We start from the raw sequence: 27,787 nt of genomic DNA, 5'->3' as shown, positions 1-27,787 counted from the left end.
TTTTCCAGTGTTCATACCATGAAGAGAACAGTTATGCAATTTGGGTACATGTGTGTTGACTAAATTGCATAGTTTTGTCTTCAAAGGCACAATTAATTTGAATATTGGTTTTGAAACATTATGCAATTCAACAACATTTTTTTAAATTGAGTTGCATAGTCCAAACTTTGAAGGCGCGATGCGATTTTGCCAAAAATATTTTTTGATAATCTAGAAAATCAAATGTTTTATTGAAAATTTTAAATATTGTATTTATAATAGAAAAAATAGGTGCCATATGAGCATAGTTCATCATATCCAGATTCAAGTTACCTTAATTAAATACACCAATAGCAGGAGATACTATCATGATATACGATTAGCAGATAAAACCCATAAGTTCGTTGCTTCAATTTGCTTTTGATTAATTTAAAATTACTACCTATATAGATTTATCGCGATTCTTTAATTATTACAAAGTAGGTCAGTGCCAGTATGTACCTGAAAATAATTACTCTCTGCAGCTTTGTCTTTCTCACTCAGTTCTTCAACGTGGAACTTTTTGAATCATTGTTGAGTAAGGTACTTGATGAGTCACGCATATATGCGCTTACTTTATTAGGTAAATATTCAACTCTAATCAATATAATTTGACAAATCTGATAATTTTTTAAGGAACTAGAAGAAGGACTAAAAGCGGAAGAAATTATTAAAGAATGTCTCAAAGTAAAAAATAAACAAAATAATTTAATCCTCGAAAAATTATGCAATGTAGGAGAAGACATGGGCGTGGTGAAGTATAAATTGGTGAGTAAGAGTATTCTACACAGATTTTATATAGAGAAAGAAGTTTAATAATTATGATATTCTTTTAAAATATTTAGAAACTTCACGAACGTTTCAAGTGGTTTGTCACTGCACGAGAAGCTATCGCAAATACCGAAGAAAGATTTGCCAAAAATGTCAACTTAAATATACCTGCCAATATGACGGATATTTTTGAAAGGCGTAACGAAGAACGTACACAACGTTTCATGTATATTTTGATGCATAAAAAGGACGAAAATTTTGTTCACGAGTTGCTCAAACGTATAGATAAAAGTGAAATGACCGTAGACAATTTCTGCCGATTTATTTCTCTAGCTCATCAGTATTTATCGCAGATAATTCAAAATACTGCTTTGAAAAAGGGCGATTTTGAGATTTGCTATGGTTATGAAACAGAAGATGATCCGGAGGAATATGAGAAGGTTAATGAAGCTTTAAGGATATTTATGGAAGGGTTCACGACAAAGGATAATAAATACTGAAAAATGTATAAATTTTTCATTTTGACTTGAGAATTGTATTACGTAGGTACCTACCTACTTATCAGACATTTGCACAACTATTCATTATTACCAACCTACTTCACGATCATTAGAACAATTTTTCAATTAGGTAATTAAAGTATTCCTATTTAAATATTGAAATGATAAAGTAGGTGGGTATCTTTAAAATATTAGTCAATCGATGAGATTTTAAAATTAAGGTTATGATGTTTGTAATTGATAAAAGTCAGAAAGTAAATTAAAATTGTTTTTAGCCGTTTAGCTTTATTTATAATTAACTAAAAAATTATATTGAATTTCAATCAAATTAATTACTCACTTATGCTTTTAAAAATATTATTAGTAATTCTGAATTTAATTTGCATATTTAAATTCATAAAATCTGATTTTATGGTCGACTTCTCGGTAAGTAAAAACCTTTCTAATTTAAGTAGGTATTGTACGTATTACTATTACATACTTGAATGATGAAAAAAAAAAACAATTACCAGCAACAAAATGACAACCAATCAGCATCAGAAGCAACAAGTTTGGAGAAATTCCTCAAAGGCGAAATAAGAAAACCATGGGTAGAAAAACTTACTGAAATGGCCGAAGAAGCTGGTGAGATGAAGTACAAATTGGTAAGTCTCGTTAATTATGTACACATCTATTGATACTAATTTCATTTTGTTTTCACTAATAATTTAATGTTCATCCTGATCGTGAAATTATTTCCAAAGAAACTACAAACTCATTTAAAAATGATGGTCACTACACTCGCAGCAATTGAAAACACAGAAGAAAAACACGCCAGAAATATCAGCATAAATATACCTATCGAAATAGTAGACATGTTTGAAAGAAGAAAAGAAGAACGAAAACAGCGGTACTCGTTCATATTAAAACAAAATACAAACGATATTTTCATCGAAAATTTGAAATTTAAATTGAGACAGAATGGGATGTCCGTGGATGAATTCAGTGATCAAATTGCAAAAGCACATCACATTCTGTCTCAGACAATTCAAGATATGGTATTAACTCCTGGTACGTACAGATATTTGAACACACAGGAGTATAATACAGTTAGAAAAGCCTTAAGGATATTCATGAAGGGATTCAAAACTCGCAAGAATATTACGATATCAATTTTTTAAGTAAATAAGCATCAAATCTATAATCTATAGTGTTTTTTAAAACTATTAAAGTAATTACAGAGTTAGCTAGCCTACAAATACATTTATAGTTATCATGATGAACTCGAATATCTTCAAAATTCGCTGACAAAAATTATTTAAAAAAAAAACCTACACTTGGTGATCTCGCAGCGGAATATCACCAAAAAGAATCAAACACGAAACACAAAACATCCGAATTTTTATTAATTCTTATACCTGCATAATTGAAACGAGTACATCGCGTGTCATTTTTGTACATTACTAAAATAAAAACGAAAATTCATATAAAGAAAATGTCATCCATGGTTTTCAGTTTTCACATAAGCGAATAAATTCATTTGGTCGCAAAAAAAATACAACATTGAAACTGATAACAAAATGAAAAAATACGGATACGATCAAGGCAACGTATTCGATCGTTACCTATCTTTAAAACTAACATACCTAATCATTCCTTGGATATTTCACAAAACAACCAGGTTATTCAGTTTCCTTAGTAAAATGGAAATGAGTCGAAGTATTTTACATTTTTTATAATACAACAAATCACACATTATACGAGTATATATTTACAAATAAAAGATGCTAATTATCACAGCCCTGATGCATTTCATTGTGAACAACTCCTCGACATTACGTATTGCCAGTCTCTTTGTCACCTCCTGTCAAAAATGAGTTTATTTTTGAGTACAACATGAGTAAAATTAAGAGAACGAAGACCGCAGCAATCGCTAGTAAGATGAGTTTTTTCTGTAAAATATGAAAAAGTTATAATTAATAAATTGAATATTTTCTGGTTATGGACAAAAAAAAATAATAGGTAGGGTACCAACTTCAACTTTTTTTAAATGAAAAAATTATGAACAAAACGACACATAAAAAACTTGTGCATTTTTTTAAACGTAAAAACCGAATTATTAGAAAAAAATTTGAAGTGGTAAGATGGACAGATGATTAAATTAGAGTTTGAAATAGTCACTTCTGAATTTTGATGAGTATATAGCTACGTATTTGTTTGTTAAGTCATCGGAAAAATCAATTTCTCAAAACTTTAAACAAATAAGTTAATAACATTTTGCTCGTATACTAATAATGAAAAAAAACTACCTAAGTAGGTATCTGATTAAAAAATGCAATTAATATTCAAAAAATCATGTTGATTTTCATCCAAAAAACATTCGGATTAAAAAAAATTAAATTAAAAAAAAGCAAAAAAAAAATAAAATAACAGTGCTACCAATTTTTAACCGTCCAATTATTACATTAAAATTTTTCGAGCTTATTTGTTTATTCAATCCCCTTTCTCCTTTCTGGTTGACCAAAAGCATCGGACAAATTAAAACAAAATTCCAATATTATAGTTACCATTTTGGCTTTTTCTTGATAAATCATTGCTTTTTTCGTAGCAATTTTTGCTTCGCTCATCGCTTCGCCAGCCAATTGAACGTGATGTTCTATACTATTGATTATATCACCCTGAAATAATGATTTAAAAAAAAATAGCAATACATGTAAATGTTCTCAATAGATATAATAATTCATTACAAATTTCAATGAGTAGATAGGTACCTGTTGTTCTACTAGTAAAGCCATCTCCACAAAAAGAGTCTTCAACTCCATGATACTTTTTTCTAATTTCACCAATTCTTGATGCCTAATTTGTACTTCTTTGAGAGTTCTTTTTACTTCCATTGTTTCAGTAATAATCTATAAACAGAATACTTCTTCAATAGACTGAACCTCTCATCAATCAGCTTATTCATCGTACGACTTATAGTTTGACTTTGAAATTCAACTTACATCTCCATTGAATATAGATCCATAACTACCTTGTTCTAAAAGCTCTTCTAGCTTCTCATCGGTGATTTCAGCTTTAGCTGCAACATAAACAATTTCATACACATCAATGCCAAGAATCTTTTAACCAAGGTATCACTCTAGGGTTACGATAATTGTGTCAATGACGTAGGCAGGAAATGATTTTCCACCTGTGGATATGTATTGGGTACCTAATAGTTTGAAGACAAATTCAAGATCAAGGTAATGCCTACTCCATCTGTACCACAGTACATTGAAAAGATAGGAGAAACGTGCACTGATAATTTTCAAAAATATCAGTTTGATTGACGAAACACCTGTACGTAGGTATGTGTGTAATACAATGTAGATGTAGATTTTACTACAACGAATTACGCAGGTTACACGATACGAAAATATCTAATGTTCGGTAGGTAGTGGTATATCATGTCATATAATTACACCAATACACAAAACTATACATATGAATAATAAACATCGTATAGCATCTACTCTACGGAATACATTTGCGAATTTCAACGAACAGCTGTTCAGCGTATCGCGGCATCGGTGTAAAAAAAATGGGTACGTATGAATTTCATCGTAGAAATTTTCATTCCTATCGTCGTTGTCATTTTGTAAAACCCTACACAGGTATTTTGATATGTTATGATGAGTAAGCAATTTAATCTACCACATAGAGATGACATTTTTGATTTTCGTGCTGTCAAATAAATATGTACCTACAATGAAACCACCTTCTCGAGCGACGTGCAGTGAAAGTTTATTATAATTGTACTAGGTACCTATACCTACCTACCTACACTGTGACTATAATAGAAATAATTTTAATTGAAAAAATAGCGAAATGTTTTCACCGGTGACGCTGAATTTTTTATCATGAGGATTACAAAAAATTGGAGCAAAATTTTCGACTTCACGAGTTAACTGTTCAGTAATAAATTAATCTTGGCCAAATTATTGTTTGAGAGGAATTCGAAGGTGAGGGGTCAAGCTTGTCCATACTTGGACTTGCCAAAAAAAACTGAGGAAAATAAAAATATATTTTTGGAATTATAGTGAACATTTAAATTTGTTTGGATATCTTTTTACAATCAATTTAACTATTTATTTTCTTTGTAAATCAATTTTTTTTTGAAAATTCTTTATTTTTTACATTTTGAAAAATATTTATCTGTTTGCAATGTTGAAATAGGTAGGTAAAGGTACCTACTTCCTAGAATTCTTAATTAAGTAAATATCGCTTTTTAACTTGATTTTTTTTGGCTATAGAATTTAGAACAATTTTCGAGTTTCGTCAGTATTTTTCTTGATACCTAATATCCAGGGCTCGGATTTTTATGCTGGAGCATATTTTTTGTATGCATAGAGGAAAGGGAATTTTTCAATTATCTCCAGGATTCATGAAATTTCAAGTAAAATGAGCCTAATTTGTTAGAGCATATTTTGGCATATTTCACCATAAAAGCATAAAAGCATATTTTGGCATTTTTTAGTGGATATTTTGCGTTTTTAGAGCATATTTTACGTTTTTAGCGATTTTTAGGGAATATTTTGCTCAATTTCAAATTTTTGCATAAAATTAGTATTTGGCTATTTTTTATTTTTTCCCCACAAAATTTGTGAAACTGGCACTCTCTAAATTTGAAACAGTCAATTTCACTGCTTAGCAGTCACGACATTTTGCCTTTTTAAAGCAGTAGTTTTTTTTTACTGCAAAACAGTGAAAAATTACTGAATTGGTCAGTAAAAAATCATTTTGACTGACCAATTCAGTAATTTTTCACTGTTTTGCAGTAAAAAAAACTACTGCTTTAAAAAGGCAAAATGTCGTGACTGCTAAGCAGTGAAATTGACTGCTTTAAATTAAGAGAGCAATAGCCCTCTTGTACCTTCTTATATTTTTTTTGTTCATTTTATTTGTTTTTTATTTCTTTAATAATGGAATCAGAATTACCTTTTTGTGATCTTAAAATGGTCTGTTTTGCATTCATGATTGTGAATTCTTGGTATTACACAACAAGATTAGAAAAATTGTATAGCAATTGATTTTTCCTGTAAAACAATTCCCATATCGTTAGGGAATATTTTTACTTTTTAGAGCATATTTTGGCCTTTTTTACGGAATATTTAAGCGCATATTTTGGGTTTTTTAGGGAAAGAATATCCGAGCCCTGCTAATATCTATTAAACCTTTACATTTTTTTGGATTTTTTCGAAAAATATCAAAACATGATATCATTAAGTGCAATTACTTTTTTCCATTAAAAAAATACAATACATAATGTATTTTATTACCTATGGAAAAGTTTTTAATGTTCTTTACTTATTAGTATTTTTTCGATCCTCTGCCATCATGATTCTTTTATTGCATATTTTTCAAACATTTTACATTTCAAAAATTATCATGGAAGCTGCTTCTCACAATTTTATAAAAATACAAAGATGTAAAGTTGAACAATTGAGTAAGTATATCGATACCAATGAATCAATGCTTTTCATTTTTTTCCAGCATATTTCCAAATTTCAACTCAGTATCAATCAGAAAAGGTTTTTAATATTTTTTTTTTTTAAATTTCACAACAGGAGAAATGTTGAATTTTACACCAACTTTAGTTTCATGGGAAAAATGACTGTTCAATTTTAGGGCCAGAATAACAGGCTTTAATGGCCAAACAAAATATATGTCAAAGCTTCCTCACATGAAATCAGGTTTTCCAATCTTCAAATAAAATATTCTTTCAAATTTTTTCTGGAATGAGGACCAATTCAGAAAAAAATATTCAAAAATTTAGCAGGTCCATATCTAATAATTATGATTGCCATGGATTTAATTTCCTGTATCAATTTTCGAATTGTACAACTGAAAAGTTGGTTTCTATCCACTTTCGAGGAGATAAATCCAAACATTAATTAGTCCAGTGAATTCCAGCCGAACACTTCAGGTGCACCTGAAGTTTTCGGCTAAATGTCATGACATTTGCCATTTTTATTCATCAAATTTGACAGTTGAAAAAAACAACACAATTTCTTTGCCTGAAAGGAATTCGAAAATAATCGAGAAAACTATAACTTTGCTGGAGGCTCCAAATCGACTAAAATGAAGAATTTTCTCTCCTTTTCTTAGGAGAGGAGGGAGAGGGTCAATATAACTTTAGGGGGAAAATTCACAAGTTTCCCAATAAAATAATTCTATTTCAAAAAAACAACATTTATACTTAATCAAAAAATGACAACAATTTCTAAATTATAAAAAATCCGTCAAAAATCAAAAATTAATTTCGATGGCTAAAATTTTCGTCGTGGGACTTTTGGAACATGCTCTTTCCAAAAGTTTATTTTTAGTTGAAATTAGAGTCAGAGGCAGACACCTCAAATAATTCTTCTACCAACCAATGATTTACTTCCCATTTCATTTCATAATTTAGGCTCATTTTTTAGCTTATTTACTTAATAGCAGAGGCACTTGGAAAAAATATTCTGACTTTGTTGAAATACCAAAAAATTGCACTATTTTGTTATACATATTCAAAAATTACAATTACGTAAATTTGATTTTGAACTCCTCTCTCTCCTTTCTTTTTTTACTATTTACCTACTTGATAAACAAAATTATAGGTTTGCACTAAAAAAATGGTGTTTTTCTGCTTGAAATACGTTTACTTACCTATAAAACAAGTTTAAAAACTCACATTAAATGTTCAATTCCACAAACAGAAGATCTTATTCCAAAACAAAAAAATTAAAAAAAGTTTTCAACAAAAAAAAAACGCGATTTGTATACCTACAACACTGTTTAAAATTGAAATGTCAATTATAAACACCCCCCCCCCCCCCCCCCATTAAAAATTCCGATCTCAAAAGTTTGTCCAAGAGTCCATCATGTGAAATCACATTTGCAGTTTTGCACTACCTAGTTCCTTTCAATATTTTTTGTTTTCTCCAAATTTGGGAGGGAAAATAAGAGCCCTCAATTTCAAATGAAATACTGTACGAGATCAAATGATCGAAAAAATCCAGCATCAATTTTGAAAGCACCTGGCACTTATCAATCATAAGAAATCCAACTGCGAGGTGAAAACATCTCGCTGTCCATCTTCAGTCAAAAGCTACGTCATTTCAATTTTTAACCAGCTAAGACTTCGGCATCGCATTGCGAATATAGGTAAGTAACGAGAGTAATTAGCTATACCTATGGATACAACTCTTTGAATTCGTTCTTCGCACTTCTCCTTGTAATCGACTTGTTCGGCGTTGAATTCGCTGATAGCGTCGATGAGCAGGCGTAATGTGGTCGCATGTTGAGTTTTTCGTATTCTCAATCCAGCCGGCAATTGTCCTTTATTTTCCAACTCATCTTCCTCTTGTACAATACCCCGCTCGAGTACTGCAAGCAAAACAAAGACGATGAGGAATAATTAATCGCAATTATTCGACGCTTTTAATTCAAACCGTCGCGTCGCGTCGTCACCGCACACGTTTATAAAGTAACCTGCGTGTTAAACAGTGCGTAAATAAATAAGGTACATTCGCGGTGATAAATTGGAAACACTTCGAATCGAGGTGTCTGCTTTAAATTCATAGTCGACCACTTTCTCAGCTTGGTAACTTATTCCATATTACGAGTATACCTACAAATCTAGCCACCGACAGGCGATACTTACGTTTTAAATTATTGTTAACCTTCTTGGCAATTTGTTTTACGGTCTCGTTCCTCGCCTCTAATTCCAATTTCATACCTAAAAACAAACCAAAATTGTACAATTTGCATTCATCTCTGCTTTGCAAAATGATAGCTTAGTGTCCATTTAGCGGATGCCGAATGCGAAACTATTAGTTGATTTGTGTTTTTAGGTTGCGCCATTAATTAAAATATGTTAAAATGTTTTCTCGATTGATGGATTGTCTTATTTCACGTGGTTTTTGAAGTGTAGGTACCTACTTGGGAAATTTGAATCGAGAATTCCAGTGTGGTCTTATTTTTCATTCATGATCGTGTAATGTAGTACTTTTCCAGTCGTATAATACCTATCTCTAGTTCAAAAAAAATCAAATAGGTACCTGTCCCATTTCACAATCTACCTATCTCAATTGAACACGTCTAGGTACTTAATCATAGGTAATATTTACTCGAGTACTCATAATTTATCAATTAGGTAGATTCAAATTATGATCTTTCGTATTCATTTTATTTTCACGCCCCAGGCCTGGGGCAATTATTACTGCGTAGATTTGTAACGAATAGATTGGTCCATGGTATCGTAATATGATCAAAGAACTCTTTATTATCTGCTAACAATAAACTTTAACGTAATGGGAGACAACAAAAACTATCAAGTATTTCGTGTACGTATTACGTATATTATCTGGACTCACATTTACCTACCCAGCCTGGTAATGTAGGAAGTCACCTATACTGATTCAGATGGCTGATTAAAAATTGACAAAAATGTTACCCAAGTACCTACCTATTCATACAATTGACAGTATATAATTTCATAAAACAGGATCACAAATATGCAGGTATCATTCTCAAGCTGTTTAATGTCGCCATATATTTTTTACATCCTATCTAATGGGAATTCACAAATTCTTCAGAAACTTTGGATTGAAATTCCAAATACTGGTATTTCAATCACTTCCTCGATAAATGAATGATAAAATGCCAACTTGTATGATGTAATTCTGCTAAGTTACTACTATGTACCAACTCTTCTTGCCAGAATATCAAAATTTATGTACCTATCATATTGATTGAATTTCAAATCTAGCACATTTTTAAACCACGTGAAATGAACGACTACACATATCTATCTACGTTTTATAAAAAAGAAAACATACCAACTAGGCAACGATATTTCAAAATACCGAGTAAATGTTCGTAAGCTTTTACACGGTAAACAAATTATTCTTCGGCGTTTTTATCGAGAATTTTCACGCCTTGCTGACATTTCCCATTTTGTTGATTTTAGATAAAATAAAGCCAGCTTGAGAGTTTTCTAAAGCGTTTTATTTCCAAGTAGGTACACTATGTTGATGTACCTGTACTTCAGGTGCTGCTGAATATGTACGCAGTAGATGTTTACAAAATGAAGTTTTATTTTTCTCGAACGGTTGAAAAACTTTTACGCGGTAGATGCGGATTAGGTAAAATAAAATAACAGCTTGCGAACTTGAATATAAAGTTTTCAACGTAAGTACTGTCAGGTTATCTGGAGGTACCCGGGTCTTTTAATTTTGAGTAGGTATATCGGCACCTTTACCTACCTACATTATATAATGCAGATATGATAATGGGTGAATTATTTTTGTGGGTACTTATTCAGGAGATAAAAAGAAATGGAACATAATTTCGAATACAATCCCAGTCTAATTAAATGAGTAGAATATAAAAATGCGCACGCAGAAACGGAATTCAAAAAGTTATTATCTAGTGTAAAGTATAATTCTTACTTTCATCTTCTCTCGGCGAAGATAATAAGGCACTGTGTAATGATTTTATCTGTTTAATATGCTCTTTGATATTACTTATCCATAATCGCGATAATTCAACCTGCATCAAAATAAAAATAAATCCGCGTTACTATTCAGTTATAAATTATAAAGCTCTGCTGCGATTATAATACGTAGGTAATTATTAAAATATTTTGTTGATAGGGATGTGAATACAGTATTATAAAACAAGACATTCCCGCTAGTTTACGACCTAATTTGATAGGTATCAAATCCGAAGAGGCAGATAAATGTGAACACTGAGATGGATTGAGATTTTAACCTGATTTATATCGAAGCAGGTGCCCAGTTCATTTTTTAAAAAATGTTTTCTTCCAAAATATTTCACATAAAGCTGAACTCAAACGTCGAAAGATATAATGTCTGAAACTGGAGGAATATTTTGAAATGCAGGGGTACCAATTTTTCAATCATTATTACCTACGAATTTCGAAAAAACCAAAAAAAAATTAAATACATTTTTGGGTTACCTATGGCTATTTTTCGAATTTTTTTGAAATTCGCAATAATGACCAAAAATTGGCACCACTGCATTTCAAAATATTTCCTCAATTTCAGAAATGATATCCTTCAATGTTCTGACTTGATAAATGTGAAATAGGTATTTTAGAAGAAAAAATTATAAAACACGAATTTGTTCAAAGGTAAGTGATTTTCAAATTTTCAAACACCAAAGGGAGCCCTAAAAGTGGTCTCGGATTTTGATGGCAATGTATAGTATCTACCTACAGTCATTTTAGCAAACATTTTTAGTCGAACCTCGGAAAAATTGGGGGAAAGCTGAATTTCACATTATTTGTTCAGATTGGTCTCTAAAACAATGCATCAAAAGTTGCATCCCGCAAGAGGTCATTAACCTTTTCCGATACAGGTTTTTCGGCTGTATCGCCTAAATTAAGGGCCCGAGAGGAAAAATTGTTCTACGCTAAATTTCTTATTAGCATGACCAGTTCAGCTTTTCCCAAAATGGCGCGATTTCACCCTTATTGAGGAGGGGTAAAGTTGTCAATTTTATGAAAATTAAAAAAAAATGAAAATCAACAATGTAAAACGTGAACTCGATTCATAGTAGACTCGAAAATATTTTGACCAAAGTTGCACTCATCTGCAACTTGTCTGCGATCCCCGCAGAGGTCATTAACCTTTGTCAATCTACGTTTTTCGGCTATATCGCCGAAATGAAGGGTCGGAGAGAAAAAATCGATTGAACTAAAATTATTCTACGCTAAATTTCCTATGAGCATGGCCAGTTCAGTTGAAATATATTTTTTAATTTTTGGTGAATTTTTGAAAATCCAATTTTGGCCAAAAATGAAAAAAAATCAAAATTTTACCGAATTGACCTAGAAAGGATGAAATTTGGGATATATCCTATTTTCGAGCTGCCAAATCGATTAGAAACTATTTCAAACAATTTTGAGCAATTCTGGAGCCTCCAGCAGACTTTTGAAACTTGAAATTTCCACAAAATTTCATCAAAAGCAGTTGGACGAAAGCTAAAATTCATTCTGTAAACTAATTTCACTACGCTAAGGAGTCGACTGCAAGTAGATTTCAAGTCGTTTTGGGAGCCTCCAGCGACTTTTTGGAAATTACTGCAGCCTCCAGCAGATATTTCAATGCTTAAAATTTCCGTAAAAGTCACCAAACAGAGACACATCCCATTTTTTACATTGATCTGAGGTGGATCGCAGGCAGTTTCAATCCGTTTTGGGGCCTCCAGCAGATTTTCAAAAACGTATGTTTTCCTAAAACTGCCACAAAATCTATCCAAATCAACTTTCGGCTTTCCAACTCCATTTGATGAAATTTTGTAGAAATTGCAAGTTTCAAAAATGTAAAGGAGGCTCCAGTAATTTCCAAAAACTCGCTGAAGGCTACAAAACGACTTGAAATCTACTTATAGTCGACTTCATAGTGTATTAAAATTAGTTTACAAAATGAATTTCGGCTTTTCAACTCCATTTGATGAAATTTTGTAGAAATTTCAAGTTTCAAAAATCTACAGGAGGCTGTAAGAAATTTCAAAAAGTTGCTGATGGCCACAAAATGACTCAAACCCACCAGCAGTCAACTTGATAGCGTGTTTAAGTTGAATTGCAGCGTAGATTTCCTCTTTACAGGGTGTCTACCAAAATTTAATTCTCAAAAATAGCGACTTTTCGCGACTTTTAGCGACTTTTTTTCGCGACTTTTAGCGACTTTTTTTCAGTTAAAAGTACCCCCCCCCCAAAAAAAATTCCAACGAAAAAATTTTTTTTTCAACAGTTCCCACACCCAATCTTTCAACAAAAAAAATGGGATTTTTCAATAGTTCCCATGTAACATGAAAAAAAATTTATGAAGAACCTTTTTTCGCGACTTTTTTTCAGTACCCCCCCCCCCATTTTCTAACGAAAAAAATTGGGTTCCAATAAAATTTGCACTTATTGGGTGGTGGGAGGGGGGAGGTTTGGACAACTTTCAATAGTTTCCATGTGACATAAATAGTCATCCAAATTTTCGAGCTTTTCTTTTTCCTTTTCCATCTACTTAACTTTCTTCAGTTCTAAAATTTCAATTTCTTCGATTGTTCTTTTTCTAGTCATTTCAACCACTAATTTTTCTTTTTGTTTAAGCGAGGAGTTCATTCTTTCACTTCAAAACTTTGAAAGTTGAATGATATTTTTTCAGAAATTTCGATGTGTAAAAAGAAAAGAAAACAAGCCCGAGCGAAGCGAGGGCAAAAGCTTTTGAAAATTTGACTTTTGAAAAGTAAAAAAACACGTTTTTCTTCCATCACGGGCCCTTTTTTTATTGTCGGACCCTCCAGAATGAGCGAGTCCTAGGTAAACTCTCCTCTTTTCCCCTCTCGACGGTCCTGCTCCTCCAGCAATCTAACAATAATTTCCAAAATATTACAATAGGTACATATTTCTAAAAATACACCTACATGGCCCGTACGAACCGAGCCAACTGAGGGCAAAAGCACTGGTAACACGAAAATTCACAATTCTCCAGAAGTGAAAAAATATCATTTTTAATGTGAGAAGTCAATTTTTCTATCATCAAGACTCAACGTTTGGCTAAAGAAAACTAAATAATATGCCCGAGCGAAGCGAGGGCGAAAGCTTTTGAAATTTTGAATTTTTATGATTATTTAAAATGCTAATTTGGCAGTAGCATTAACATTGAATAATAATACGAAAAGTTTTTAAAATTTGAAGTTTGGACAATTTATAGCGACTTTTTGGTATTTTTGGCGAAAATCGCGACCTTTTAGCGACTTTAGCGCCCTATTTTCAAAATCGCGACTTTTCGCGACTTTTTACGCTATAGCGACCTGGTAGACACCCTGCTCTTTACAACTTCATTATTGATGAAATTTTGTGGGAATTTCAAGTTTCATAAAATGTACTGGAGGCTCCAGAACTGCACAAAACGGTTTGAAACAGTTTTCAATCGATTTGGCATTGTGAAAATAGGGTATATACCAAATTTTAGCTTTATAGCTCAATTTGGTACAATTTTGATTTTTTTCTCATTTTTGGCTTAGATTTTCAAAAATTTACCAAAAATTGAGAAATAAGTATATTTTAACTGAACTGGCCATACTTATAGGAAATTTAGCGTAGAACAATTTTTGTTCGAACATTTTTTCTCTCGGCCCCTTCATTTCGGCGATACAGCCGAAAAACCTGTATCGACAAAGGTTAATGACCTCGGGGGGGGGATAGCGGTCAAGTTGCGAGGTGCTACTTTTGATGGGTTGTTTTAGAGACCAATCTGAACAAATAATGTGAAATTCTGCTTTCCCCCAATTTTTCCGATGTTCGACTACAAATTTTGCTAAAATGACTGGACTATAAGGAGATGATTACAAAATTATCATTACATACTTTGAAGAAAAAAATGAACATTTTGAGGGCTCCTGCATTTGACAAAAATTGATTACTTTGAACTTTCCTAATGGCCTTAAACCGATCACATGCAAGACAGTACTAAAGATGTGAAAAGACCACCTGAAGTGATTTTTTTTTTTAAAATTGAAACGACTGAAATTTTTTTAAAAAGTTTGAGCTCATACCAAAAGAGGGAAAGGAGGAGGGGGTTCAAACGTTGACCAAAAAATTAAAAAATTTTCCTGCGTGTTATTTACGTCATTTGGCCACGATTTTTTGCTAAGTCCATCAAAATTTGAAAAAAATTGAAGAAACGCCTCCCCCCTAGAAGATCTTATTGTACAGAGAATTTACCAAACAAAACGCAGAATGGAATGCAATAATCCAATGTATGTAGTTAAGGAACCTCAAAATCTACTTTCGATTTTGGTTCATTAAATAATTAGTAGGTATTTCAATGTTCGAATTTTAGGTACTTATGTAGATACTTAGTACCTAAATTGCAAATGAAACGCCCAGAATTGGAATTTTAAACCAACGCATTGTTCAATGCCTCATTTAAAATGTTCAAAAATCCCATAAATCTCGAAATTTTTCAAAAAAAAAAGAAGAAGAAATTCCAATCAAATCCCCTAATCACTCAATACAATCTCGTATAGGTCGGTCATAAACACATGAATAACTCATTTCTAGCCAGCTATAGGCAGCCACATCGACGAAGCATATCGTTATAAGTGTTATTGTCCGCATTAATCAAACAAACACATAGTGGTAATTAAGCATACATATAAATAGAAAAATAAATACCATAACGACATGCGACAATATTGTAAATAGCGAATCGTTTAACATGTAAATTTATGCGTATCGTTTTCAATTTATAATAATAATAGAGAATCGACGACGTTTAAAATTACCTCACTAAAGAAATGAGCCATGTAGCCGGCTTCTTCATGTTCCACATCGACCACTGTATTGGTAACACCGCGGATATTTTGGTCTTGCAGTTCGTAATCCGCATCTTCAGATTTTATTACCTGTGCATACGAAGAAGAAATATATATAATCAGCGTTACAAATCGTCGTATCTTTTTATAAGTATTATTAGCGTAAAGGTATTTTAATAACATGGAAAGTTTCACCTCAAACCGACGCTTAATAATAATTAGTCATTCAATATACCTACGTCGTCGGTAGGTAGTTAATTAAATACGCGAGGCTATTATACGTAATTCGAGACCATTTTCTGGCATTTTATACACGATTCAATCTTGGTAATTTTAAAACTCTCGATAACTTACACCTTTATAACGGAATATAATTTGACGAAAGGACAGTAAAAAAAAAACAACGTTCGATTACGTGTAGTGAAAATCATCTCCTGGCAAGATGTCTAAATTTTTTAAATAGAACAATAAGTAGGCTGGTACTGTGTAACGTGATCGAGGAGATAATTAACATACAGCCACGACGACAAAATCCGTATTATATCCTATAATAGGCAATAAATATTTCACGATGTTTGTACTTATAATATTAACAAGGGAACCGATAATGCGATTTTTCTCTCTTCTGGACGTGAAATTTCACATTCGACACGCACTCGTATGAATACAAAATACATTTTAATTGTTTACCTTTTTCTATTTCTTCTCACTCTCTAACAAATCTCGACGTACGTGCCCATAATACACTTACGAGCCGATATCAAATTTTTTCAGATCTTTCAAGGTCGTAATAGATACATTGTGTACATACGACTACAGCTCCTCGAAAACATTATTACATATGTAAACGTACAAAAGGATAATATATACTCGTAGGTAACGATGAGTTAGGATAACACATCGAATAACCAATTTTGTCATCTCGAACTAGGTCAATAACGTTCATCGCTTGAGTAATTTTTCATCAACTCGGTTGACAATTTTGCTATACAATAAATCATCTGACGAGCTATCTACGAGTAATACACTTTATACTTACGGTTTCCAGATACCGAAATACATATCATCTATATCCAAGGAGTTCCTCAATAAATTTTAGATTTAGACGTAAGATGACGAACACGGTATGTAGCTTTAACAGCAGGAAATATTCCACATGGAACTTGTGATTTCACCGCAAAATCAACCAGAATGTGTAGCTTTTCATTTTAGCTTGATATTAAATTGCGTAATTTTTTTATTCGCTAATTTGTCCTTGTACTCTGTGGTCTACCGGAACGAAGTGTTTTTTTTTCTCTTTCGGTCATGAAACGGTAGTTCTCTATCATTCCAGGGGTTATCAGAATATATTTGCGACGTTTGGCTTATTTATTTCGTGTTTATTGTTTCTCATCCCTTGCTATTATCCTGTGGGTGGTCCCTTTCGCAAATGTTAATAGAATTGCATAACCAGTTTGCCGTAAATACGCGTTTAGTCTGGAATTTAATAAACAGCGTCGGAGAAAAAGTGAAACGGAATTTAGCTCGAAGTGCATGTGGTAAAGTTTTACTGAAAAACTCAAAATCGTAGATTACCTAATATCTACTCAATTTTGAGAAAGGAGAAAAGGGAAAATTCATGTTTAAAAAGAATTCCTCTTCGAGGATTAAAAGTGAATGATTTCAAGTGAATAAAGCTTAATACACATATTTTGATTCAGAGTTTTCCAATTTTGAAAAATTTGGATTTCGAATTTCTCCTCATTCAATAAAAACAGAAGTACCGTTCTTTCTTCTTTAATCGACTTATGCTGGAGGAGGGAGTAGGGGAGAGAAAAGACTGAAAACACTTTCTATTTATGTGAATTCAAACCAAGACTGATGTCGGATTTTCCAATTGCACTCAATTTTATTTAACGAGTTTCGTTCGATGATTTAGTGAAATAATCATCATAAGTTTCTAACGTAGGTAATTCTGTAAGAAAAAGAGAGGGTGGGAGGGAGGACCTCATAATTTTTATACATCTAAGAATTATATGCACTAACATGCAAACTGTGAAAGCTTAGACTTGAACTGCGACTCAGCGAGGTGAAAATCTATTTATAAGGTTTTGAAGGAAGTAGGTAGAAAATTTAAAAAGCTCAAAAATAAACTTTCAAGGAAAAATCTCAACTTTTTGGGATGAATACAAAAATTAAAAACTGTGACTTGAAAATGAAAAAAAAATCAAGTAAGTAAAGCAAAAACCTTTCATAAACTTTCTTTTTAGCAACGTATTTTCAAAATGAGATATTCACATGTGGGAAGAAGGGGTCACAAATACTATATAGGTAATTACAATAATTAAAATTAAAAAAAAATATTTTTACGATCCAACCCCTTATCTCTGTACTACAAAGAAAACAAGGCATGTATGTCGCCTATTTCGTATGTAAGGTTTTCGAGTTGACTTAATTCGAATATCGATCTGATTTTCGGATATAAACGTCTGCCCCTCCACATTTTGAAGTAAAAGTTTGAAAAAATATGAGAATTTTGTATGCAGTGTAGATTTTTCTAATTTGAAGTAGCATCGTTTTTCGGATTTTATCCCTCGTATTTTTCCAACGCCACATTCTCAATTTCAAAGTAAAGTTTGAAAAACATAATCTGTAGCAAAATTTCGAATCCCACTAATTCGAGGTTTCTGAGTTCGAATAGGTACCTAAATGCCTATTTACTCGTATATACATTTGAGGTGTTGAATCAAGGCCAGATCTTCAAACGATAAACTTTTGGATCGATTGGAATCTAGATGACCGTTCAAAGTTAAGTTGTGAAAAATTAACATTCAAAAATCAAGATTTAAAGGTTTGCAACCTTTTTTTTTTTTTTTACTTTTTTCAACATAAAACTCAAAATTGCGGTAAAACTATAAGCATCCTATCAAAAAAATTCATAGAACCGAAGTCGTATACTTGGTATGAAATTTCTCATTTGACAATGACACTCAACCTTCTGCTGGAGGTCTAGTTTGAAAATGACCTATTTTACAAAGACAACAATTATCACTTATCAGATGTGATTATTTTCTAATTTTGAAAAATGTACCTACCTATCTACCTACCCACCGTAAGTAGAAAAAAAATCAAAGATTTATAATTTTTCTGAAATTTAAATAGGTCGGTATGTGATGTATTTCGAGTTAATATTTGTTTGGGCATGAATTTGAGCCGTATATGAATCATCTGGAAGGGATGTCAGGGGTTCTCAAATTGGTGCAATCTAATTTTTTTTTTAAATTGTGAAACACAGAAAAATCGACGAATTTAATGGAAATTTGGGTTTATGGTGCAATTTAGTGTCTTTGATGATATATTTTGAGGAAAAAAATGTCGACTGAAATCGATCACTTTAGGAGAGAAAAACGCGTTTTCAAATGGTTTTATGGATATACTCGTAGAGCAGTGGTGACCATTCGAAAAATTCTAAAATAATTACTAGCGGTAGAGAATACTTTAAAAAACGTAAACAAAATTTCTTTGGCTTTTTTCCAGATTTTGTACTTCCCTCTACACTGATTTGAAAATTTCAAAATGGATTTTAGGGTTTTTTTTGGGGGGGGGGTCAAAAAAATCAGAAAAAATTCAGGATCATTATCCCCAAGTATCTGCACCTTCACATCGAGTTTCAATTCAATCCTCTTGAAACAGTCAGAGATATGAGCGTAAAATCTCTGAAAAACATGTTTGTTTTGGTGAGGGGGAGGGGGTACTGCCTTTTTTAGTGCGAATAGAAAACCGCTTATGCGCTCAACAATACAAATAATTATCAATCATTCGAGGGTACTAAACGAGAAATAGCACAAAATCAAAACCCGAGTTGAATTCGACCTCTCAGTATTTCTTCACCCCCCCCCCCCCCCCATTTTGAAGAATCTGATTGACGGAGGAAAACATTATAATATTGGCTTCAATATATCGTTCCCTCGCTGTATTTCGGTCGGAGAGGAGGCGATAATCGAATCATTAAAATTTACCTAGGTACTAGGTACCTACTTGAAATCGACCCGCCATTTTAACCGGGCGATAGCTCTCAATCGACCATTATAAAACCGCGAATAAATCGTTCAACAATGAGCCACTTGATCGAATGAATCGATTCGACGCGGAATATAAAAAAGGAAGGAAAAAAACTACAATGGCAATAAAATTAGCAAAATTCAAACACGCTTAACAGCACCAAAACCAGTTTCACACCTTGATCCGCCTAAAGCTTATATAAGTACGCTTCCGATTATATGGTGCCTTGTTTATCTCGTCGTGTATTGGTATACTGAACACTTTAGATAATCTAAATATGAAATGCGACTAACTATACCTAGTTACCTATTATCCATTTTTGAAATAATTTTTTCATTTTTGGTCATAATTTATGAAACTGGTTGGAAGATATGTAGAAAAATGTTTGCATAGGTATACGTAAGTTTCAATGAGCTATTAAACAAAGTGAATTCAGAAATATTAAAGCAATCATCTTACATACATATTAGGGACCTAATAAGGAAAAATTTTAACAATTTTCTTTCGTTCTCACCTAACGGAAAACTCGTTTTTTATTTTTTATTTTAAAAGAATATAATACATAAGTGCAAAAAAGAAATCGCTCCTTATTTTCATTCAATGACGTTTGCATCGTAGAATGATGAGATTTGCATAATTTCTCCTCTTTGTTCTTATCATGACCTGAGCTGTGATCTTAAACTTCTTCTCGTCAAACGGTGTTTCCTCTAATGATTATTTTCCGTTCGGTGCAATCACGATTGCTATTAAAATGTAGGTTGCACCGGTATCGATTCCAATTGGCGATATAACTGCGATAATTTGCATGGCTTTGTTCCATTAGGTATTGTTGTAGAAAAAGAGAAAGAACATTCGTTCGTGATGAATTATTTAAGGATTCTGCGTAGAGCACGCGATTGCTTATTATTAATTTATTATTATTCATTCAATATCGATTGAGCTGCACTAAAATTGAGTTTTTGACGAAGCTAAATGTATTTTTGAGATTCCAAACATCTTTAAATGCTTTCAAAAGACAACAAAATCTTAAGGAAAAAAAACCACTAAGTTTTCCAATTTTAAACTCTTTTTGCTTTGCTACCCTTCTAACGTACGTAAGAATTTTTTCACACCTGTCTTTCGTAGTAGACAGACTCTAGAGACCACAATATTATTCAGCTTGCACAAGTTACAATACGTTGACAATAATTACAGCGCTTCACACGATGAAAAATGAGCTATGCCAACGATTTTGAAATGACTAAAAAAATTACAGTACATATACTTAAGCATACCACACGTGCAAGTGATTACTTAAGCTTTCAACGTGACGAAAATATAGTACCTAGAAAAAGTTACCAAAGCTCGCAAACTTACAAAATACTTTAACGTGAACTTTTTCTACACAGTATTAAATTATCGTAGGTAAACAAAGTAGAAGTAACGCATAATTTATAAAATTGCAATTCGAAACATCGTCTGAAATTAACCACATTTCATAATGACGTTAGAAAAATCATCGCATTTAATTCTTAAATGTGTGATAAACGTAATGAAAGAGCTGAGGGGAAACGATTTTATTTTAAAATGGATAGCTATGAGACGACCATTATCGAAGAAATGCGTTGGAAAATAATTAAATGAGTTTTTTCATAAAATCAAAAATTTCTTGTTCGTGGAGGAATTTTTTAAACTCGAACAAATTACCTAATCTTCCCTGAAAATATTCCAGAGGATCGGAATTTAACGTTTTCTGGCCATTCTGGAGCCTCCAGCGTGATCTTCGATTTTTCCAGGATTTTTGATTTTTTTTTATAAGGTGAGAAAATTAATTTGAGCTACTAAAAATTTAGTTCTGACTTACCTAATATTGTTCGAACCAATTTTGAAGACTTCTAGAGTGATTCAAAAAATTCTGAAAAATTGAAAATCGTGCTGAAAAACTTGGGGTTTGGAGGTGCTCCTGGATATGGGAGACAGGTCCTAGATGAAAGTACATATTTGAGATTCTAAGTCGACTTGTGCTTTTGTCGTCAAGACCACCTTCAGGGTTCTACTGAGCGGTTGAAAATTTAATGATCACTTATTTTTGGATAAATTCATGTTTTGAGAATTTTTTCCCCAAATATTTTGCATTAATTATGTTAAAACGTGGAGAGATTTTTGAAACTAGCGAAATATTTTGGAATGCAGAGGTGACAATTACTTGGTAATTATTGTCATCATAATCCATCCCAATACGTAGGTAGGTATAAAAAGAAAAAGTACGTATTAATTTCAAAAAAATCACATTTTTGAATTTTTTAAAAATCTACCTACCAAAAATTGAATCAATTTTGTCAAATGAAATTTTGAATCAGGAGTTTTCAGATCGCTCTCTTTTCAAAAATCGCATCCCTATTAAAATCTATAATATATTTTGAAGTTTCGACCACCTCTACCAACTGGTAAAATGTTATGAAAATATACCTATTGAATCACCCTGTATAAGGTACCTACTGCATTTGTTTAATCCTCATCATAACTGCTTTCCATCTCGCTAAACGAATTTAACGAGCGTTTTACGAATAAAATCCTATACTTATATTGCACGCGCAGTTGTGTAATTAAAATAATACAACAACGTTCAATTGCATAAGTAACACACATGTATAGATATATGTAACACGCGTGTGTACTATTCATACAGGTAACGTTTCATAAAACAGCATGGTCGATGCAAGTAAAAAAAAAAAAGGTAAGCTGCATCGATTGTAATCTCTGCAATACATTATTACCGACCCACCTACACAGTGTCATGTATTTTTCTCAGATGACGAAGCTACAACAACAACAACAACAACTACACAATGATGCAGTTTTAAAATGCGGCGAAAAGGTGAATAAACCTTGGATTAAAAAATTTCAAAATAATCTTTCGATCGGTGATTAATCGCAAACTGATGAATATTTTAATATCGTGTAAGAAATTACAGAAAATTTTTATGATTCAATCAAGCGTGTATATAGGTAGGTACTTTCAACCTTTCATTTATTGCTGAAAATTATATGTACGACCACGTTGCAAATTATCAACAAGCAAACCAGCCATGTTTCACTTTCATCAGATCAAAATCTCTCATTTAATGTCAACCAGTATGCCTGCATTATCCACAGGTATACACGAACCTTAAGTATATAGGGAATTGAAAAGTAATTTTGTGTACCTATAAGATTTATCATTTGTGTTTATGATATGAAAATAATATTAACTGTATTTACACCTACACAGGAAGGTACTGTATCTACTATCTAGATCTACGACCTTTATCTCCATAATAAACTCGCGTGCTTCGTACATTTTAAATTATTTATTGTTACAGGTACGTGATAATGTTCGAGGAAATGCATCCTCTTATACCTACTGAACTTGGTAGCTATTGTCATTATTTCAATTATTCGTCAAAACCAGCTGACTGTAACGTAGCAAAATCATCGTTAAAAAAAAAAAAATTTCAGAGTATTGTTCAGATTCGTCCATCATTGATTTTTTTTCCAATCATCATTCAAATCGCTACCATTAACGATAAAGTTTTTCAACGACGTGTTACGAGTCGTTATTCGTAATGAGAGAATAACTTTTCGATGCTAAATTTCAACGTGACGCCGAATAAATTATTTGGATTCGAAACGATGAAGGGCCATAGAATAACTGTAATTCGAACTTTACTTCAGCCATTAAGTAATTCATCGTTCAATCTCGAGTAACAAAATATACATTATCGTAAACTCTGAATGGAAACCGCGATAAGAAACCAATAACATTTCTACTTTTAAATGTACCATTACCATACCCTTGATTCGTCCAAGTCGAAATTAACTTCATCGATAATGATAGGGAAAGTGAAGGCGTTCAAAATGAAGATCAATGATACGAGTTGATCAAATTACGCGTAACTTATCTGTCATTTTTAATGGTGTTGGAAAATGGGAAATAAAGAACAAGAAATAAATCGAATTCATCTTTGGATCAACAGCCACAGTTGACGTTAGTTGAATGAAAATTCTAAAAAAAATTACATCAGTGTTACGTGTTACTTTATAAGACTATGATGAGAAAATGTGGGTGAATTTGTAGGCGATTTTCATCGTTGATTTATTCGCGTTGGATAATGATCTGTCTCTGTCTCCGAAATGAATAAAACGTTTACAAAATCGTAGGATTTCAGTGTTACATCATTTTGAAAAACCCATTAAGTAAATATAAAATTTTGTGGAATTACAGTATCCGTCTATAGGTACGTACGTGTTTTAATTTCCATGGGATATACCCTACCTACGTTTTGACATTCTATGTAGGGAATATGAGAAGAGGTATAAGGGCTGAGAGATGAAAATTTTACTGGTAGGTATTCTAATGTCATCATACAGCAAAGTATACCTACCCACCTTATAATATGTTCCTACTATAGCTACAAAGCATGGATTTCAGAGATATATACTTATGTTTATTTGTTTATGTACCAAAATGTTTTACAGCTGGTTTACTAAAATTTTATATTTTTTAAAAATTGTGTGGAGAATGGAGATGAATACGATTAGACATCATTTTATCGTTTTAATAAGCACATTTTTGCGGAATTATCATCTACATATATTTTATGATTGTTTTATTTTAGTTGAAAAGATGATCATCTCTGATTTACCGAGAAATTAATCTTCCAAAAATAGAATGATAAAACTAAATTCTAGAAAAAAATCGATAAATACGAACATTATCCATCAACTTTTATCATCTACGAGTACCTACGTATAATTTCACATTTCAAGTATGGGTGCTGTAATAAAAAAAATCGTATTTCCTTTGTACTTTATTATGGCTAACAGAATGAAGTGTCTGTGAAGGGGGGGGGGTGCACTGAACAGCGAAGATCATCAAAAAACATTGTGAATGTTTGGCTCACAGATCAATCTATTATACGTTGCCTAATTTAAAAAAGAATAGCCAAATTCTTTTTACCTCGTTCCCCTCTTCAGATAATATCTGAGCCATGTCTTTTATCTAAGAATGTAGTGTATGAGAAAATTAAATTTTAAAATGAGGTGTTTTGGTGACACTTCAATGCTGAGAGTATTTCCACCCTTCAACAATGCTGACAAAATTGGGTTCGATGCGATCGACATTTTTCTTTTAAATAGGTACTCAATTACTTATTTACCCACTTTTTTCCAGAAAAATTGGAAAAGTGCGTGAGTTAAAAAAAAGTTTAAAAAAATTTCACCTGGAGCAGAAAATTTTTATAAAAAATAATCGAGGTTTTTTTTTGGCTCTAATGACGTGTTTGAAAATCTCCCTCACCTAAATCACAACTGCCCACGTTGATTTGTTTATACCTTTTTAAATATTGAATAATTTTTAAAAATTCAAAAATCTTCTCTCAAAAACAGCAGTTTTTAAATGAAAATATTGTAATAAAACAGACATTCGCTTCTATTCCTGAAAAATTAATAGAAAGATGTTTCTGACCAAATATCCATTTTTACATATTTTGATCCCAAATTTCTCCATTGTCAGCCCGTCTGGAGCCTTCAGCTATATTTTCTTACTTCCTTTTATCAGAAATTTGGAGATTGATTACTTCATTAGGGCAGTTGAATTCCAGCATAGCTCATTCAAGTTGGATTTTTAAAGTAGATTTTTCAAATTAAAAACAAATTTTAAAATTCAATTTTCAATTCAATCATCAAATAGGCATATTTCTTGACGTTCGATGGTTTTTAGGGGATTCAGCTCGATCTAGAATCAATTTTTATGTCTTCTGTAAATTTTCAAATCGCTGGAGCCTCCAAATTGGTTAAAAATGATGAAAAAATTTGATGCTGATTGCCTTGGTCGTTATCATTGGGAAACGTTCTTCTGTTCTTTCTTTGATGAGTTCCTCTCGACTATCCAGTGAAAAACCCACCATAATTTCTGAGTTAAGATTTCTGATTATTTGTCTCGATCCGACGCCTTGCTCTCCTTTCAGCCCTTCAGTTTTTTGAGAAGAGGGTAGATCAAACCATTCACAAAAAAATGTTAGATTTTCATTTTCTTTCAAAATTGAAAAGTTGGAGGAGTAGGAAAAAGTGGTATGTACTTATGCCCATACAAAAAATAAGCAAGGACCTGAACTCATTACTTTTGAAAACCCAACAAAGACGCCCTTCCTTGGACCATGTTAAAAGACATGATAAGAGGAGGGGAGGGGTTTCGAAAAGTAGGATCGAAAAAATAAGTCAGTGCCCATATTACAGTTACAATCAGTGCCCTATTATTTTACTTTATTAAGAATTCTAATTTTTTTTTGAATTTTAATCAAAATTGAAAGCGTTTAGTCTCTTGAAGAGCATGAAAATTTCATTTTTAAAATTAGTTTGTTGAAAAGAAAATTTAAAAAAAATCTTCACTGCAATTTTTTCAAATTTCCAACTTCACAAGTTTAGCTTTCAAATATGGAAATTTTAAAAATAGATTTTAAATTTCTTGTTTTTTCTATTTAAAATTTTCTAGGTAAACAAATTTACTCAGAATTCAAACATCCTTGAGAAATTGAGATAATGAGCTTTCTAAGTTCAATAGTTTTTCAATAAATCACAAATGAGTGAAAATTACTATACAGAAAATCCTCTGAAGGGGTAGGATGGGAAAATGATGAATCAATTTAAGCGAAATCAGAAAGCTCGACTCAATTTTTGGTTTTAAGAGCTTTGGAATACGCCTGCTGAGCAGTACAATCTTCTAACGACATTTCAAAATGTGCAGATTTTAATGAGATCCATTTATGATTTTGGAGACCTTCTCTTTGATCTTTTGTGAATCCTCTGGGTAGTCAATTCCTTTACGTTATTTTGCATCTGCTGTACAAGAAATCCAAGATGTCTCAAAATTCTTTTAATAATCGTTCGGAGTCTGTTTCAGTTTTGGAACTTATTAAGAAAGGATCAATATAGGTGTGGTATTTAATCTTAGTATAAATAGGTATCTTTCAGTTTTCTGCCAAACATTTTTTTCAAAAAAAAAAAAAAAAAAACAAAATACTGAAGAGAGTTTGAATTTACCAAAAATTGTTTAGAAAAACTCGAATCAGCGGCACAATATGCGATGAACGCGATTTACCAATCAAATTTATTTATAGGTAAACAAGCGTTATCAATGCAACGTTGCCACATTTGCTTTTCGAAACAGAAAACTCTTCGATGAGTTGAAGTTTCCAATTCCAAGTATCAAGCAGGTAAGATAAATAATTTCAACGAGTACCTACGATAGAAAAAAATATAAAAGAAAAACATTTCACTATCATTGAAAAGAACTACGAACAGCATTGAAATCAGCGGATTCGCTGAATTATAGCGACCCTGATATAGTAAATAGGTATAATTCATTGTCATTCGTTGTTTTTCTCGTATTCATTTGATCAGAGCAGGAAGAAACACAGGTTCTGGGAGAAGGTGAGTGTTGAAATGACATCTTAGAAACGATAACGTGATAACTATGCATGAAAAATCTCAAGATGCAAGCACCATATCGGGAAAAAAATGATCAAAACTGTCATATTTTATCATTTTATGCAGGCAGGTAACAGGTAGGTAAGTATATAAATCAAAATGTTCAATTCTAACGAGATAGGTAAGGCAAGTGAGTTAGGTACTCACCTATAAGCTTCTACATACTTATAATTCTATGCAGGGCAATTATTTTTACCTATCGTTTAACCGCAACTATTATAGCCACTTGAGAGATTCTAAAAATCGAAATATGACCGGAAAAAAATTGAAATAATAAATATAATGCACGTACCGCTTGTAATTGATGTAATCTGTCCTTCACCATTTCAATTTAACCGGTTGACATTGTAAAATTTGTTGCTAAAGGTGGAACCCAACACTATAGAGAAATTCGCGCAGCAAAAAATTTTGTTCACAAAACTTCCACGCTCGAAAATTTTTTCCACATCGCACAGCTATAAAGAGAACATCGACGACGCAACATACAACGTAAAAAATACACAAAAATTTCACGATCACGAACGCGAGCTCAGCACTATCGAAACATCGAAACACAGCACCACAACTGACTGATGTTGGCTCTACTGTGACTTAGCGTTAGCAACAGTAAC

At 32.3% G+C, this 27,787-nt stretch overlaps 2 protein-coding genes across 2 annotated transcripts; one reads left to right on the top strand and one right to left on the bottom strand.

The window, feature by feature from the left end:
- The first annotated feature begins 266 nt into the window (after positions 1–266).
- LOC135841900 (uncharacterized) lies at positions 267–3,128 on the top strand. Its single transcript, XM_065359119.1, has 6 exons — positions 267–378; positions 463–561; positions 655–786; positions 864–1,715; positions 1,802–1,933; positions 2,033–3,128. Exons 2-4 carry the CDS (start codon positions 475–477, stop codon positions 1,287–1,289), a joined length of 645 nt encoding a protein of 214 aa, XP_065215191.1. The 5' UTR covers positions 267–378; positions 463–474; the 3' UTR covers positions 1,290–1,715; positions 1,802–1,933; positions 2,033–3,128.
- LOC135841899 (syntaxin-1A-like) lies at positions 2,653–27,787 on the bottom strand. The gene is made up of 9 exons (XM_065359118.1): positions 27,469–27,787; positions 15,600–15,719; positions 10,742–10,841; positions 8,953–9,027; positions 8,481–8,675; positions 4,271–4,347; positions 4,040–4,177; positions 3,836–3,946; positions 2,653–3,220 (listed from the first exon to the last, which is right to left on the bottom strand). The coding sequence occupies exons 1-9, from the start codon at positions 27,499–27,501 to the stop codon at positions 3,104–3,106; spliced, it is 966 nt and encodes a 321-aa protein (XP_065215190.1). The 5' UTR covers positions 27,502–27,787; the 3' UTR covers positions 2,653–3,103.

This window comes from Planococcus citri, chromosome 3 (assembly GCF_950023065.1).
Source record: "Planococcus citri chromosome 3, ihPlaCitr1.1, whole genome shotgun sequence".
Taxonomy (NCBI): Eukaryota; Metazoa; Arthropoda; class Insecta; order Hemiptera; family Pseudococcidae; genus Planococcus; species Planococcus citri.
The sequence above is the reverse complement of the archived record's forward strand: the minus strand, read 5'-3'. Positions and strand labels throughout refer to the sequence as shown.

Coding starts and splice junctions, on each gene's coding strand:
- LOC135841900 (XM_065359119.1), top strand. CDS start 475: ATGTACCTGAAAATAATTACTCTCTGCAGCTTTGTCTTTCTCACTCAG. Junction 562..654: donor TTGAATCATTGTTGAGTAAG/GTACTTGATGAG, acceptor TAATTTTTTAAG/GAACTAGAAGAAGGACTAAA. Junction 787..863: donor GCGTGGTGAAGTATAAATTG/GTGAGTAAGAGT, acceptor TAAAATATTTAG/AAACTTCACGAACGTTTCAA.
- LOC135841899 (XM_065359118.1), bottom strand. CDS start 27,501: ATGGTGAAGGACAGATTACATCAATTACAAGCG. Junction 15,720..27,468: donor GATTACATCAATTACAAGCG/GTACGTGCATTA, acceptor TCGTATGCACAG/GTAATAAAATCTGAAGATGC. Junction 4,178..4,270: donor GATCTATATTCAATGGAGAT/GTAAGTTGAATT, acceptor TTCTGTTTATAG/ATTATTACTGAAACAATGGA.